We start from the raw sequence: 17,149 nt of genomic DNA on the forward strand, positions 1-17,149 counted from the left end.
TTTGTAAGAGATATTGCTGACGGGCTATCTGGTAAAGTTTGCCTCTTTGCAGATGATGCCAAAATCTGCAATAGGGTAGACACCCTTGATGGTGTGGATAACACGAGGAAGGACTTAGTAGTGAAACTAGAGAAATGACCTGGAATCTGGCAGCTAAGACTTAATGGTAAAAATTGCAGGGTCAAGCATTGGGCTACAAAAACCCAAGGGAACAGTACAGTTTAGGGGGAGAAAAAAAATCTTTTGCTCATGAAAGAGGAGCGGGACTTGGGTGTGATTGTATGTGATGATTTTAAGGTGGCTAAACAGGTAGAAGGATGCTTGGGAGCACAGGGAGAGAAATGGCCAATAGGAAAATAGAGGCAACGATGCCCCTGTAATAAAACTCTGGTGAGACCTCATTTAGAATACTGTGTACAATTCTGGAGACTGCACCTTCAAAAAGATAAACAGGAAGGAGTCGGTCCAGAGGGTGGCTACTAAAATGGTCAATGGTCTTCATTGAGCCTCAATGAGCCTGCAAATAGGTAGGAACTTGTGGGGTACAAATCTAACAAATAAATTATTAAGCATACGAGGACAGACCTAAAGATTTCAATATGTATACTTTGGAAGAAAGGCGGAGAGTGAAGATACAATAGAGACAGTTAAATACCTATGAGGCATAAATGCACAGGAGAGTCTCTTTTAACTGAAAGGAAGCTCTGGAACAAGTGGGCTTAGGATGAAGGTGAAATGGGAAAGACTCAGAAGTAACCTGAAGTAATACTTCATGGAAAGGGTGGTGAATTCGTGGAACGGCCTCTTGGTGGAAGTGGTGGAGACAAAAAACAGTATGGGAATTCAAGAGAGCTTGGGACAAGTACAAAGGATCTCTAAGGGAGTGATAGGGAGAATAGATGGTACGGATGGGCAGACTAGATAGGCCATATGGTCTTTATCTGCCTACATTTTTCTCTGTTTCTATGTAGAGTATAGCAGGATAAAACCCGCAGCTGGGAGGAAGGGGGAGTGAGAAAGGAATAAGCAGATGGTGTTTGAGGATGAGAGGAAAGAGAACACATGATTACAAGGGTGAAAAGGAGATACTTAGAAAAACAGGACGACAATAGGAATAAAAGGAATGAGGAAAGAGTCAGATATGGGGGGGGTCAATTTGATAAAGGTCACTTAATGTTAAGTGCCAACAATTCTAACATGGCACTTATGCACATAATTGCTGTTACACAATACTAACGTAAGTTGGAACTGATGCACCTAACTTTAGGTTCAAGGTTCAATTTTATTTAATATACCGCAAATCCAAAAAAATCTAAGCCATTTACAATGGAATAAAAAACAAGAAAATTAGAGAGAAAGCAATGGAATGACAGGTAGTAGGGGACAGGGATCAGGTTAACCTTAAGTATGAAGCAAAAGGAAGGAAAGAAAAGGGAGAAAGAAACGGACAAATAACACACAATTCCAGTGCCTCAAAATTCAGCAAGTAGGTTATGTTATGGGATCCACCGACATCAAAGCCATACAGAAGAAATATGGTTTTCAAGGCAGCTCTGAAGTTCAAATGAATTATTAAATTAAAGCTTGTTAATTATTCAGCCAATAGTCACATGTTCATTAGTTATTACTTCACTTGATTCTATGTAATTCTATTTACTCCTGTTTTATGTAAGTCACATTGAACCAAACATGTTTTGGAATAATGCAGGCTATAAAAACTAATACATGAAATGAAATGAGAAAGCTCAGAATGGAGATCTAAAGGAATAAGATTCCACTGGATAGGAGCAACCACTGAAAAACGGGTAGATGTGAACAAATCTAAGTGAGAAGGGGTAACACATACATTCTGACTAGATAAAAGCAGATCAGTTTGGTACAAAAGGAAGGAGTAAACTAAACAAAACCTGTGGTATCCCGGAATGGAGAATTTGATGCGATAGCACTAGAACCTTAAATATAATCTGGTAATGGATAGAGAGCCAGTGTTCAAGAGAGGAATGACACTATCAAAATTTTCTAACCCCATGAAGGAGCTTAATAGCATATTTTGAATTAGTTATAAACAGAGTAAATAATAAAGAGAAAGACCATGAAAAAGAGAATTACAATAATCAAGGCTTTAGATTACTAAAGTGTGAACAAGCAAAGGGGACTGTAAGTCAAAGAGAGAATGGGCAGCCCTAATCTGTCTCAGAGTGAAGAAAGACGTTTGCACGATGGTAGATACGTAGTTGGAGAAAGAAAGCTGATTGTCTACCACACCAAGGATTTCAACAGAGTCCTTCAGTGGAATGGACAGACCATTCCCCCCCCCCCAAACATGTCCACCATCTCTACCCCTCTCTCCTTCCCATCCTGCACCTCTCCTTCTGCCTCCCTATTCTTATCATGCATCCCCCCCTCTTTCTTCCTTCCACCCCACAAATGGTCTGAGTACTTTTTTTGTTTCCTTCTCCCCCATCTCTTCACGTAGTCCAGCAGCTCCCCTTCTTGATACCCCTCTGTGACCCTCCCATCAAACCTTATTTTTGCGGTTCTTTTGTATTTTTTGCAACAACAGCGTCTGTACCTTGAAGGTACTGTGGATCCTCGTGTTTGAGCGCCAGGAAGTCACTGCCTGTCCTACCTCCCTGACGCATGCTTCGTTGCATGTGGGCAGAACCCGGCAGCAACTTTCTAACACTCAAATGCGAGGCTTCACAGTGCCTTGCTCTTCAAGGTACCGACGCTGTTGCTGCAAAAAACTATAAAAGGACTGCAAAAAGAAGGTTTGCGGGGAGGGTCACAGAGGGATATGAAGAAGGGGAGATGTTGGACCACGTGAAGCGGGGAGGAGGAGGAGAGAAAAGATGTGCAGAACTTTGCTCTACCCCTCAGCAAGAGCTTCAGCTTCCCCAGCGGGAGTATGGGAGATGACTCGCCAAGATTTGGCAGGTCTGCAGTGGGACACACCAGGGCCGCAGGGCTCCTGGGAGTACGAGGCCCTGTGCTGCTGCCTGTCTAAAACCAGCCCAGTCGGTAACCTTAGACAGGAAAGAAAGTTCAGAGACAGGCCAGTAAATCAAGGGATCAGAGGAATCTCAGGAATGATTTTTTTTTTTTAGAAAAGGGGGGGGGGGGGGGGGACAGCTGCTTTCCAGTTGTGAGGAAATGTACCAGAAGAGAGGCTGGTCACAATCATAGTATGAATATATGATATCGAAGATAGACTGATTTGTTTCAGAAAACATGCAGGAATTGGGTCAGTGGGAGCAATGATAGGTCTTGCAGAGGATCAGAATGAGATGGTAAATTTAAGACAGGACATTGCACAAAAGCTAACAGTCTTGTTGTGCCCCGGAGAAGATTCAGTCAAAGGAGAAGAAGGGGGGAAGAGATGGAATTCCTTATATCTTCAACTTTTTTGGTGAATGCCTGGAAAAGAGCATTCAAATTCTGTCCCGATGGCCATGTCAAAGGCTGGTGTAAATGTTTGCGCCTGTTGGCAGCTGTGCATGTAAGTGACAGGTTATAGTGCACAACTGCAAGGCGTAGCTACGGGGGCCACGGGGGTCTGGGCCCCTCCAAATTGGCTCTAGAGCCTCTGGTTTGGCTTGCGGGGGTCCCCAACCCCCGCCAGCTAAACAGTTTGTCTAGCGCTGGTTTTCGGCTCTCCGCTGCATTGCCTGCCCTGCTCTTCCCCTCACTTTTAGTGAAACTGAGCATGCGCGACTTATAGTGTGCTCAGTTTCACTAAAACGAGCATGCAAGCGACGTGAGGGGAAGAGCAGGGCAGGAAATGCACAGAGACCTGCGCTGGAGAAATGCTTCAGCTGGCGGGGGTCCCCAACCCCCGCCAGCAAGGTATGTGAGGTGGTGGTGGCAGGGAGCGGCGAGACAAAATGGCCCCCCCCCCACACACACTTTGGGCTCTGGACCCCTCCACGTCGAGGTCTGGCGATGCCACTGCCCTGACCCACCCATTTGCATGCCCCTTCGCAGTTGTATGTTATAGCATTTAGGCGCTAAGTTTCTAGAATTTAATAGAATGAGCCAATTAGTGTCAATAGGCTTTTTAACAAGAAATTGGCACTAATTAGATTTCATTTAGACCAATGCATCTAAAATTTACGCAAGGCCCAAAAAAGGGGGTGCAGAAATGGGAGGGTCATGGGTGTATAAAGGCAGATCAGGGGCATGGTTTTGAGTTATGAACATAATTACAGAATAATGGGAAATGGGACTTGATATACCGCCTTTCTGAGGTTTTGGCAACTACATTCAAAGCCGTTTACATATATTCAAGTACTTATTTTGTACCAGGGGCAATGGAGGGTTAAGTGACTTGCCCAGAGTCACAAGGAGCTGCAGCGGGAATTGAACTCAGTTCCCCAGGATCAAAGTCCACTGCACTAACCACTAGGTTACTCCTCCACTCCTGATGCTCTGTGTGTAAATTTAGGCATTGGAATTTGCACCGCGTTTTCACTGGTTCAAATGGCGACGCCTAAATTTACAAGTGACCTATTTGCTTAAGTATTAATTTTATAAGCAGGTATTTTTCAGCACTGATTTTTTTTTTAGGCACCATATAGAGAATCTAGCCCTTAGCGCCTACTTTCACAATTGTGTTAAGTGTGTAACTGGCTCTATTCTGTAACCTGAGAGTACAGTTGTGTGTGGTAGTCGTTAAATTGTGCATGCTGGTTTGTAGTATGAGGGGGATGGTGGGTAAAAAAGGAGCAAGATGGAGAGGAAATGCATGGAAGAGAGTGTGGAAATAGGGTAGGGAGACTGTAGGTGGGCTGAAGAAAAGGAGAAAGAGTGGAAGGAGGTAACGCAGAGAATGACACGGGGATGGGGACCCGTGGTAACTCGTGGTTAATAAAAAAAAAATTACTGCATTAACGGCAGGTGCGGGAGCGGTAAAAAGCCTTGCTCCTGCAGTAAAAAAACAACAACAAAAAAATGCAATTACTGTGGGTCTGGCATCCCAGTGCGTCTTCCTTCCTCCCTTCACCACCGCATCTAACTTGCAGCCATGGGGAGGATCCCTACTGGCCGGCTCCCTCCTTCTGCCTTCTGATGTAACTTCCTATTTCACAAGGAAGGGAAGGGAAGGGAAGGGAGAAAGGTGCTGGAGTCCCATTGGGGGGGGAAGGAGGGCTGGACAGAGGGAGAGAGGTGCTGGAGTCCCATGGTGGAGGGCTGAAAGAAAGGGAGAGAAGTGCTGAACACCCATGTGAGGGGCTGTAGGGAGGGAGGGAGGTGCTGGACCCAAGGGGGGAGCTGGAGGGATGGGAGAGAGAGGTGTTGGGACTTCCATGGGGGGTGGGGGTGGCTAGAGGAAGGGAAGGAAGAGAGACACATTGGTTTGGGGGAGGAAGAGAGGGGAGGTATACAGAAACAGAGAGAAGATGATAGCTATGAAGGGGAGCATAGGGACAGGCATACGGATGGCATATGGACACAGAGGGACAATGCCAAACATGGGGGAGAATAGGAACTCAGAAGGGAGATGCTGAACTTGGGGGACAATGATGCTAGACACAGGGATCAAGCATAGAGAGAGTGGTGATATGGACACAAGGGATATACTGGACAGGGAAATATAGGGGACACAGAAGGGAAGTGCTGAGCATGGCAAAAGATAGATACACAGAGACAGAAGATGGATGGTAAACATAGAGAAAGAAGAAATGTCAAATGGAAAGGAGGCCCTGGTGAGCAAGTTAAGGGAAGACAGAGGGAAACAGAAACCAGAGCCTGGGACCAACATGATTTGAAAAATAAAATGACCAGACAACAAAAGGTAGAAAAAAATGAATTTTCTATTTTGTGTTTAGAATATGTCATATTTGAAATGTGTATCCTGCCAGAGAGGCTATTAGATATGGGTTGGGGACCCCAAAGCCCACTACCGGGCCGTGCCTTCTTCAGCTTCCAGCAGGATTAGGGCTCTCTCTGGCCAGGGGGCAGTTGTCCTAGCTGCACTCCCCTAACAGCATCCTTGGCATGTGTGATCTTTATATTTTGCATTTCCTCCTATACTGTGCATCTCTTTTTATTTCTTCATTGTGGCTTCCTGGGGGGGGGGGGGGGTTGGTTTAATATATGTTTATCATTTTTGGTCAGCTATTATGTATTTGGCTTTTGTGTTCTGTGTGTGTGTGTGTCTGTGACCAAGGTATTCTGTTAGCAAGAATTTTCTATGTAGTATTCTGTAATAATTTGGCTTGTTCAGTTTTCCCAATAGTGGAGGTGATATTTGTGAGGGAGGAGGGGGAGACAGTGGTTTTGTTGATCCTTGTTCTGTACTGTTTGTGATTCATAAAACAGTTGTACAAAATATTGTTTCTTTTTAATATGTTAATAAAATGAATTATAAAAATCATAACTGTTCAAGGCTTGTGTGATGGGATTAGACAGAGCTCGCCTGTAATGTTCAATTGAAATCCTGTTTCAGATCCCAGCTACAACGTCCCTAAAATCTCTATTGCTCAAAAAGCCAGGCAGGAAATCTTCAATGACAAAACAAATTGTTGTGAAAGGCTGGTTAGAAAAAAGAGCAAACATTAATAAAAAAGTAAAAATAAATTGAAGGGCAGAGAAAAGCCTTCAATATTTAACCATTTTGTATTTACAATTCTACAATATCAGCCTATTAACTGATAAAAATGCAGACTAATTTATCTAAAATGCACTACAAACATTGAATTGTATGGCAGAATACTCTGACCCATGTGCTTTGAGGTTGCAGGCTTTTCTACACTAAACAAACTATATTTTAACCCTGTACACAAGAGTTCGAGAGAGAGAGCGCGCAAGAGCACTCTTGCTGCCTACTGTGGAAGTTTGGGTGTTTTGCTGGGCAGAAACTGAAGCGGATGCACCTCCTTCCCCAGTTCCTGCGATTGTTATCGATGCTGTGGAACTACATCGAATGGGAAGTGAGCTCCAAGGAGAGAATTCTAAAGAAATCACAGCATCTAAACTATTGTCTGCAGTTCTGGTCGCTCCACCTCAAAAAGGATACAGCAGAACTTAAAAAAAAAAAAAAGTACAAAAATTAATACGGGGATAGACCAGCTCTCTTATAAAGAGAGGCTAAATGAGTTAGGGCTCTTCAGCTTGGAGAAAAAGATGGCTGAGAAGGGATATGATAGAAGTTTATAAAATCATGAGTGGGGTGAACAGTCAGTTGATCAACCTTTCAAACAAAAAACAAGAGGACACTCCATGAAACTAATGACCAGCAGATTAAAAGCAAACTGTATAAAGATTTCTATCATACAGCACGTAATTAAAAGCTGTAGAGCCTATTGCCAGACAACGTGGCCAAGGCAACTAAAACAATGGGATTCAAACGTTCCTGCACAAAATATCCATAAAATCATACAAGAAGATTTGAGAACTGAGAAAGCCATTGCTTATCCCTGGAAGTGAGTTATGGAAAACCTGATCTATTTTTGGAGGGATGCGCTGGGTACTTGTGAATGAGGAGCACTGCCCGATTACCGCCAGGTACACTTTGGCACTACAAAAATAAATATATTTTTGTAGCACCGGATATGACGGCGCACCAGGGGTGGGAAGTACTGCTGGGCTGCTGTGGTAGCCTGGTGGTACTTCCCGTTTAGCGAGTGGTAAGCCCGCATTGGACTTACCGCAGCTTAGTAAAAGGGGCCCCGAGAGAAAGCGGTGGGGGATGTGTGTGCCAAAGGTGGGGTACTAAGAAAAAGAGATAGAGAAATAAATAGGGAATCCTGCTGGGGAAAGGGGAGAGGGAGAAAGAAAGCTGAGGAGTTTTCACACTGGAGAGGGGGCAAAGATGAAACCTAGGAAGGGGATCAAGCGCATGAGTCAGACCTTTTTGTTGGGGAATTTTACACACACACAAAATTATAAAGTACAGAGAATTTTGCCAAATAGTCAACATTTCTACACAGGATTCCCCCAGGTTGAAAACTTACCTTGTAGGACTCAGATATTATTGCTGCAAAAGGGGTTTCCATCAAATATTGAATCAAGGGGTACTGTATGAAGATGTGCAATTAATACTTTGGTTTCTTAAGTCAATCTTAATTTTTAATCTTTCCAACCCAACAGATGTTGCAACGAAATTAAAAAATAAAGGGTCACGAATGTCTATATCTGTGGACAAAATAACTAAAAGTTTAATTGAACAGGACCTAAACCAGGGTGTGGGGGGGAGGGGCAATGAAAAGATACATTGAGTTCCAAAATGGAGCAGATCAGACCAGGCGTTCCAAAGAAATAAGTTTCCCTCAAAAATGTCCCAATGCATTTCTACAGGAGAAGCAGTTTCACTTCTGCAACACAAACTTTAACACACCAAAAACAAAGCAGAGAAAAATGCTCCTTCCACACTGCCTCTTCTCCACACTCCCGGTCATATAGATACAATACAGACACATAGAAACAAAACAAAATACACACATCCAAATATTTGGAAACACACACCAAAGGATTGAAAATAATTAAATGAATGCACTGCATATTCTCTCCTCCCCCCCTCCCCCAGTGTGGTCACATCAGAGCATGTACACAGATATGCATATACTGCCACTCAATTTTATAAAAGGCCTTTCCACTTGCAAAACAAGCTTGGCACGTGAGAAAAAAAGCTTAAAAATTACCCCCAATACATCCAACACTGAGCTTCCCAAACCAAGTTGTGACCCAAAACTGGGGGGGGGGGGGGCTCCATAAGAAGTCATTAGTCTGTGCTGATGGGGCATCACACGCACTTTCTGTGGCTGTGTGAATTGGGGTCACGACCACAGAAAGATTTGTGAGCATTGGTCTAACGAAAGGGACAAGTCTCAAATCTCAAACTGTTCTAGCATCAATGGTCATTAAAACTCTGCAAAACAAAATCTATTTATAAGCCTCAGTCATGCAGTGTGAAACAAGCAAGCATTCCATACACCCCTGCAAGCTATCAGATACCCCATCCACCTACCCCTCCCCCCCCCCCCCCCCCCAAAAAAAAGCAAAAAGCTTTCACTTATTCCTTTCCATTATATTTTGGAGATTAAAACAAAACCGACTCATATCTAAAGGACTGGGATGCAATTCCCAAAATGAAAAATTCCAAATGCATCCCCGGATGTAAAAAATGAAGCCAATCCCTACAACGTTCCAGTGTTGACTGATCCACACCTTTCTGTTCATTCCAAGAATTTGCCTTCACTATCTACTTCAACAATGGAATTAACGAGCTATGGCTTTTTGGAAGAGCCTCTGGTCTGGCTCACTTACTTTCTACTCCTGTGTTTTCAAGCCTAGTCAAAGCCTGATAACCGAGAATCAGGGGATATAAAGCCAGCCACAGCTTCCACGTTATCCCACATGATCCGTAAGACAAACGAACATCCCAGAATCTCTGCCAAACAGGAATCGGCAGGAAGTGAGGAAGGGCAGGAGCATGGAAGTAACAGACACCCGGCTGGTCCCACCTTTCATCTCTGTCCTTGTCCACACATCACATTTTAAGTTTGGAACGTTTACAAACTAAACAAAATCCCTCAAAGCTATTACATTCAAACTTCTGAATGTTAATCTGTGCCTACAATGACCTGTTATACTCCTCATCCATCACTAATCAAAGTGATAGGTAAAACAGCTGTAAATCTGTTTGACAATCTCCTCCCCGTAAATTCTGACCAAGGAGTCTCTTAGTACTAGTACAGTGCTGTAGCAATATTAAGAAGCTCTGCTTCCCATGTGCTTAACTATTGCCATGGGTACTGAAAGTACTGGAAAAGATAAATTGATCAATATTATCTTTTTCATAGAGAGGAAAAAAAAGCCATTAGAGTCTATGAAAGGAGGAGTTAATGGATAACATTTTTCCACTTGCCTCATCTCTCTTCAGGCTTTTTTTTTTTTTTTTTTTTACCTCTGCTGCTGAACACCAGTTCCCAAACAATGCCTAACACAACACACAGAGACTGCAGCACAGGAAAAGCTATGCTCATTTCCCATTTGGCAGCCTGTGGAGCAGAGTTAATGGTTAACTCACGCAAGCCTGGAATATTCTAGTTTGGCTCACTGCTGCTTTGCTTCTACCCAAGACCGCACAAAATAAGCAAACTGGTGAAAAATATACGTATTGTATAAAAACTCTCTCGGTTCGAACAAAATTGAAACTGTACAAAACAGGACTTTAAAAAAGTCATAGACAGATGACTTATGGGACAGAATACTTACTTGCACAAGCTAAAGATTCAGGACCCTAGTCACAATTTTTAGCATACTAACCATGTAGATGCCCGTAACATTCCTATGGGCGTCCACATGGTTAGCGCATGCTAATTTTTAGCTAAAAACGCTAACACACCTTAGTAAACAGGGCCCTCAAGTGTGGCTCAAAATATGCTTATCAAATAAAGATGAGCATGCATTGTAACAAAATGTTTAAAAAATACATTCCAGAGCACCTTACCTGTATAATGTACAACACAGGTCTGACCCTTCTTTGGAAATGTTCTTCCTGTTTAAAAACACAGTTCAAGAACATTAAAATTCATTTTCCAGAATGATTTCAGAAAGTATTACCCCCCTCCCCAATCTATACCTATGGAAAAAATGTTTCACTGGTACATCTGCCTCCACAGGCCTTATTCAAAATATGTGAGCTTGGTTGTGATATTATGGCTAAATGCTTTCATGAGAAGATCCAGGGCTTAGAAAGACAGTTAGAAAAGGGATTTTGGAATGGAAAAATGGGAAAGACTTTTGTGTTCTAGGGTTCTGCAACTACTTTCATCACTTTAGGGAGTGGAGTTTATTCCTGTGGCAATATGGCTGATGGCATCACTGTTAGACCCATGTCTCTAGGGGTCGACTGTGGCAAAATGTCAATTTTGAAAGAAGATAAATGCCTAGCTAGCTCATAGCAAATTCTTTGGTGATTTTTACAAATGTGAAATTGATTTGTATAGATCACAAAAAGTTACAAAAAAGCTGTTTAAATGTTATAAATATATATGTCACTTTTTGCATCACATCACAAAAAAACTACTTGGGAGTTTTTAAGACCAATGAAAGAAATGTGAACCACTTTAGAGACAAAAGAAATGTTATATGAAGGTATTTTTGTCTGTGGGTTTTTTCCCTCCCTTAAAATGATGTGATGATCAAATTTAAATTATTATATTGACATCCCTGTTAGACTCATGTCTCTTGGAGTCCATTGTGGCAAACTGCCAATTTTGTATGGGGGATATTATAACCATTGTTAATAAATTATTGTCGTCGGAGGGGTCCCCTCCGTCTTAAACCGCTATTGAAAAAACAATTGACCTTGACAAGCATTAGAACCAGTTAGTAGTTATGCATAGAAATGCCTTATTCTATAAACCCCATGACTAATTTCCATCGTGCACAACTCCGAAGCGGGTGTGGCTATGGGAGGGGCATGGGTGAACCAGGGATGTCTGGAAATTAGACAAGAGGTTACAGAATAAATGCATTTCCGCACCTAACACCATTAGATGGGCATGAGAATTTACACCAGCTTTTGGTAGACGAAAATGCTCACATCCCAAGTTAGGTCCAAAATCCACACTAAGCTGGTATTCCATAAAAGCCATTCCATGCATAATAGCCCAGATAGAATCGCGCTTAGCAAACATCATCCCGATACCTAAATCTGGGTGACCTTTACCGAATTCCCCCCTAAGGAGCCAGAGAATTAATCAGCTGGTGTTGAATATGATCTCTGCTAAAGTTGACTGAGAAGAGGGCTCTCATCCCAATTGCAAGGCGTTTGAGGTTTTACATGGCTGCCAACCAAGTTTCAGGTGTTACAGAGCTGACAACCCATTTTGGATGACTTGAGATTATCATTAGATAGGGGGATGGACTCAGTCTTAATAGTTTTAGATTTCAGTTTGCATTTGTTCCCTTGGTAACTCGTTTCTACAGAGTAGATCAGCTGTTAACAGTTGGTAGCCATTCAAGATATTACCTCACGTTTGTCAGGAAGTTTCAAACTTTTACAGATAACATCTAAAGTATCCAGCCAAAATAGCCCCGACAAAAAAAGCTCCCGACATAATAGCCCGACATAACAGCCACTGGCAAAACAGCCTGCCCACAATATAGCCCTTGACAAATTAGCCCCCTGACAAAAGGGCCCGATCAGGCTGACCAGAATATGGCACTGCATTTTTTTCTAGGGGATATTTTGTTAAGGGGGCTATTTTGTCAAGAGTTATTTTGTGGGAGGGGCCATTTTGTCAAGGACTATTTTGTTACTAGGCTGTTTTGTCGTGGCTTTTTTGTCAGGGCTATTATGTCGGGGTGCCGACATCTAGCTACAGAGACACCTTCATGGTGAGAACAAGAAAGATATCTGGATAGACTGAATGATCGTAGAATATGAAGACCGCAGGTAAACCTTCAGAGAAACAGAGGTTTTGTAGGTATGGAAGCCATTAATATAGTTACAAAAGCCAGTGATTAAATGGCAGAGGGTAGAGATGGTGGCACATAATCTAGTCCGTAGTTTGGGAGAGGAATCAGCCAGTGCTCTGCCTACAAAGCCACAAACTGCACTGGTGGTAAAAGTTTGCTATCACGACTTACACCAACTGAGGTTGTGTGGGATCTTCTTAGGTAAAGACTGTGCAAACACTGAATGAAATTTTGAGCGCTGAGTGATATAACTGCAATACAGCTTATTTAAGGTTACCATTGAGATCTATAAGCATCCCCTGCTGGTGCAAGGTTCTGCCACGAGGGTGCTAGAACAGAAGCGTTTTCAAGAGCACGGATGCTCTGTATTAAGAGATTTACACTGCCTGTCCATTAGCTCGAGGGCTGAGTTTAAAGCATTGGCACTGACTTTTAAGCTACAGGAGAGGAAAACTAGTATCCCAGTCCCATAGATATGACTTGTGTTCACAGTATGAGAATTTGAGGCTCCTGAGGTAAGAGCAGCACATTCTACAGAGTGCATTTTCACTTGTGACTCAGATGTATAGAAAAAGCTCCAATAGGCGCAGTGTTTAGGAAAACTTGTTTAGGAAAACACTGAAAAACTCACCTGTTTAGGATGCTGCAGGGTCCTGGAATTTTAAAGAAATAGTTATGCATCCCAATGGGTCTCTGGAGAGATTGATATATATGTTCTGCTGGGTATTATGTGTATGTGATTATTATTGTGACGGTTTAATTGTAATCTACCCCCTGGGCTTTGCTGTAAGGATGGGATAAATACTTAAAGTGTGTCCATGGGGGAAAAGCTTAGTAATTTTGTGGCAAATGGGAGGAAACTGTTCAGAACATCTAGTGGTAGCATTATAATTACATTATTTCAGTTTTTGATTTGCTATCCAACAAACACCATATTTCTCAATTTCTCACTATTCTACACATCTACTCACCACTCGGGGTGGTTTCTAAACCAAGAGACCAGTGATAAATGTTTGAAATAGGTAAGAATCCCACACAGGTTTTTAAGTACAGAAAAGCAGGTCAATCAAAGCAAGGCCTCTGATTGGATCTTTAATGTATGGATCTTTTCGTATAAGTGTCATAAGCAGGGCTGGCTGCTGGACCAGGTGAAGCACTGGCTCAGGGTGCTGGTGATAAAGGACACCAAATCCCCGGCTGAAATTTATTCCTTTAGAAATTCAAAGGTAAACTAGACTGGGATTTTGGCATCTTATGTCACCAGTGCCCTACCTGGTCCACAGGTTGAGCAGGCCCTGGTCCTGTGTGTCACTGTCAACTGAACAGGTGTTCAAAAACAACTCTCATCTCTAGAGGCTTCTGGTCATTCCAAATTTAGAAAGATCAAATGGACCCTCCTCTTACAAAGTGCTCAGTTAAATCCTGCTAAAAAGAAGGGGCATACAGAAACTTTGCTCTAGATGTCTTCAGTTTAGGTCTACTAGATTTCAAGATGAGGTTACTGACTTGTTGGGGCCGCCCAAACCTCATTTAAAACAGCAGATGTACAGGAGACGGGAAACACGAAACACCGACAAGACGGCTGCAGCCCGAACTATATTTAAAGTTTGGCCGACTAAGGATATGTTTAGAAACATTGCAGCTACTAAATAAGTTTTACCTCTCTCTATTTTAAGCGAAAACCATGGCAGTTCATTTCAAACGGCACCCATCCGACCTTAAATCTGTTCTAAAGAATTCAACGCGTAAGAACAAGCTTTTTCTATTAATATACTGCACAAACCAACAATGTCATTGACTTTCTGATGCTCCTTTTTCTTAGGTCGTATTTCATTCATTGGGGGGGGAGGGGGACGTGAAGTCAGCATACCTCAGCCTATCCGAGTCACATCAAAATACCGAGAATATGTTTTTAATCAACCCACTCAGGCCAACCACCCCAGACTCGGTTCCGTCTCCCACTCTGGATCGGGTTCCTAGAGCCAGGGGACTGCACTGCAGGGCGGCACTGATCGCTGGCAAACCCCAAGACCGGCGACAAAAACACTTTGCTAGCGATCTTCCTCACAACATCCACCATTCAAAGCTACTGTGCTTACAAAAAGAAAAAAAAAAAACCCAACAACAAAGAGCCTGTGATGTGGTCTGGTCTCCGAGCCAAGTCCAACTAAGCATCTGCGCCAGGTCAGGGAAGGGTCACCTCTGTCTAACTCAAGCCAACTCGCCGAGGTCATCAGGGATCAACCACGGCGTGCCAGAGATTAAAAAAAAAAAAAAAAAAGGTACTTTATATCAACTCAGAGGGGTCCATCCAGAGATGATCTTTAAATAGATCTTTGAAAAAGCACATCTCGATTGTAATTCCCAGAAGACAGGGAAATACCTACTGTACTTCAATGTAACTCGCTTTGATAAATTACTAAAGAGGCGTCAGCTAAATCGCCATGCAAAAATCTTTTACATTTTCTTGCAATAGGGAGAAAAATCATAGCCTCCCAAAACAGCGATCTTCCTGTTTCCCGGCTCTATAGCCTTTGTTCCGTCTGACGTTTTTAAACCTTGGTCACGTATTTACCGTCCCCAAAGAGCTTTCATTTGTTAAAGATTTGATTTTTCTGAGTCGGAAAGTTGCGCTCGCTCTACTTAAAGACCTAGATTTTAGAGCTTTTCTAAACGGGTACGGAGTGGGACTCAACGGGGGGGGGGGGGGGGGGGGGGGGGGGGGGACTCAGGATCGCGCGAGCACACGTCCATAATGACAGTGGGAGACAGGGCAGTGAGGGGGAGCTTAATGCCTGTGCTGTACACAGCACACGCTTGCAGGAAATCGGAATGCATTCCATTCTTATTTATGAAAGGCGAAGCTGGAAAAAATATTTCCCGTGCAAGTGCACACTTTGGAGAATCCTGCCACCGGATATTTTCGGAAATGTACTCTCATCATAGCCACGAGCCTCATTTGCTTGAATAATTCAGATATACGTGTGCTATTTATCTGTATAACGAGTTAACACGTCAGAGAAATAAAATCAATATACGCACGATACATACACACGACATCCTTCTAAACTGGAACAGTCTCACAAAGGAGTCTCACACACGCAGCCTACGTGTGCCAGAGTCCTTCGATCACATACTGTCCGCCAGGCTGAATCAAAACGAGTCCGAGCCGGTGCCATGCAGAAGTTAAAGAACCCTGCACACCCTGTCCTTTGCTTCCCTCTGCAATGATCTCTCCCCTCTCTTGGCATGTCTACGAGGGCCATTCATAGAAACAACACTGCACACAGAGCCCAGCAGCCCCTGATCGCCATGCTGCAATTGAACACCAAAGACTGCTATTTCGCCCGAAAAAGACCACCAGCCCAACCCCCCCCCCCCCCCCCCCCCCAGGAAGGCCCCGGCAGCAAAGCGCACCGTCTCCGGGAGATATGGTCTCGATCTCCACTCCCATGCTGATTGCTTCGGTTCCGCTTGCTCTCCTCCCTACCGGCCTCCACTCTGTGAATGTTTCCCCTCCGGCCACCAGGCGAACATCTCCGAGTCCCCCCCTCGCCCAATGGCAGAGGCCGGGAGCCAGAACCAGCGCCAACCAATCGCCTTCGATGGGGTGGAGGAAAAAGCGATTACGGCAGTACCTCCTCCTCTGCCTCGGTGTTGTCGTGTGGGCTGGGGAGGGAGCGCCTCTCGCGCTTGGTGGTAGTGGGAGATGGGCTGTAGAGCTCTTATATAAGGAACTATGCGGTGATTTCCTGTGCAGTCATCTTTACTTGCTTTCTGTTTGTTGCCTCTTCAGCATGCTTTATCGTTGATTTCATTTTTTCCCCACTACAATTCGGCTTTGCCAAGGGTCCTTAGGTCAGCATACTCTCAATGGTGTTGATTGGCAGAGCGTTAAAACTGTTCAAAATCAACAGCAGCCTAAATAGCTGAGCGGGAATAGTCCCATCCCATTATTATTTGAGGGGAGGGGCGGCGACAAGGCGTAAGGAAGTCTCCTCTCCATCCCTCTCGGATGGACGTGGATTGGGTGTGGGTAATGGGAGAGAGGAGTGCACAGGCTTTTCTGTCCCCATCCACTTATAACTCTCTTTCATGAACACGTCAGATCATGATGCTGTTTCACACAGGCCCATAATTCTCCTCATCTCTCCAGTCCACCACAAACCCTCAGTGTCACCATTGAGGTACAAACTTACATTGTAAGCACTTTTAAGTCTCACTGGCAGGTACAAACTTACAGTGTAAGCACTCCGGGAACAATTAAATACCTGCTGTACCCCAATGTAACATTCATTGAGCTCAATTCCAACCCCCTTCAATCTGTTTAGATGTGGCTTTAGCAGGGTGAGTCTGATGCAGCTGCCCTCATCCCAGCCTCATCCTCTCTCTTCCATTTCCTTTCTCCCTCCCCTTTGTTCCTAGAATACCCTTATTCTGTTCTAATCCTCCTCCTTGCCAAGTAGCCTTTTATCTGCCCTGGCAGATCCAGGACCCTGGTTTATTGAGCATCTGCAGAGTACCCCCTTGGCAGGGGCTTGGGACAAATTTAGTGTGGTACATGTGAGCCAATGTATGTGCTCATTACTACTACTACTGCTTATCATTTCTAAAGCACTACCAGGCATACACAGTGCTGTACAAACCAAGCTGAAAATTGTGCCAGCATATAACACAGGATCCCACAGTTACCCACCTGGGGAAAAAAAACATTCAACAT

General features: G+C 43.7%; 1 protein-coding gene across 2 annotated transcripts in view; it reads right to left on the reverse strand.

Annotated features, from left to right (window-relative positions):
• Positions 1-16,257, reverse strand: part of FKBP1B (FKBP prolyl isomerase 1B) — a 142,670-nt gene extending 126,413 nt beyond the window's left edge. The window contains exons 1-2 of one of the 2 annotated variants that reach the window (XM_030198799.1): positions 16,068-16,257; positions 10,454-10,501 (exon numbers count right to left, since the gene is read on the reverse strand). Coding sequence is in view for 1 of the 2 variants with exons in the window: in XM_030198798.1 (XP_030054658.1) it covers positions 10,454-10,501; positions 15,847-15,883 (85 nt within the window). In the remaining variant the exon portion in view is untranslated. Of the gene's footprint in view, positions 1-10,453; positions 10,502-15,846; positions 15,996-16,067 lie in introns of those variants that run through there. The other variant, XM_030198798.1, reaches the window with a different exon arrangement.
• Between the last annotated feature and the right edge of the window lie 892 nt (positions 16,258-17,149).

This window comes from Microcaecilia unicolor, chromosome 3, assembly GCF_901765095.1.
Source record: "Microcaecilia unicolor chromosome 3, aMicUni1.1, whole genome shotgun sequence".
Taxonomy (NCBI): Eukaryota; Metazoa; Chordata; class Amphibia; order Gymnophiona; family Siphonopidae; genus Microcaecilia; species Microcaecilia unicolor.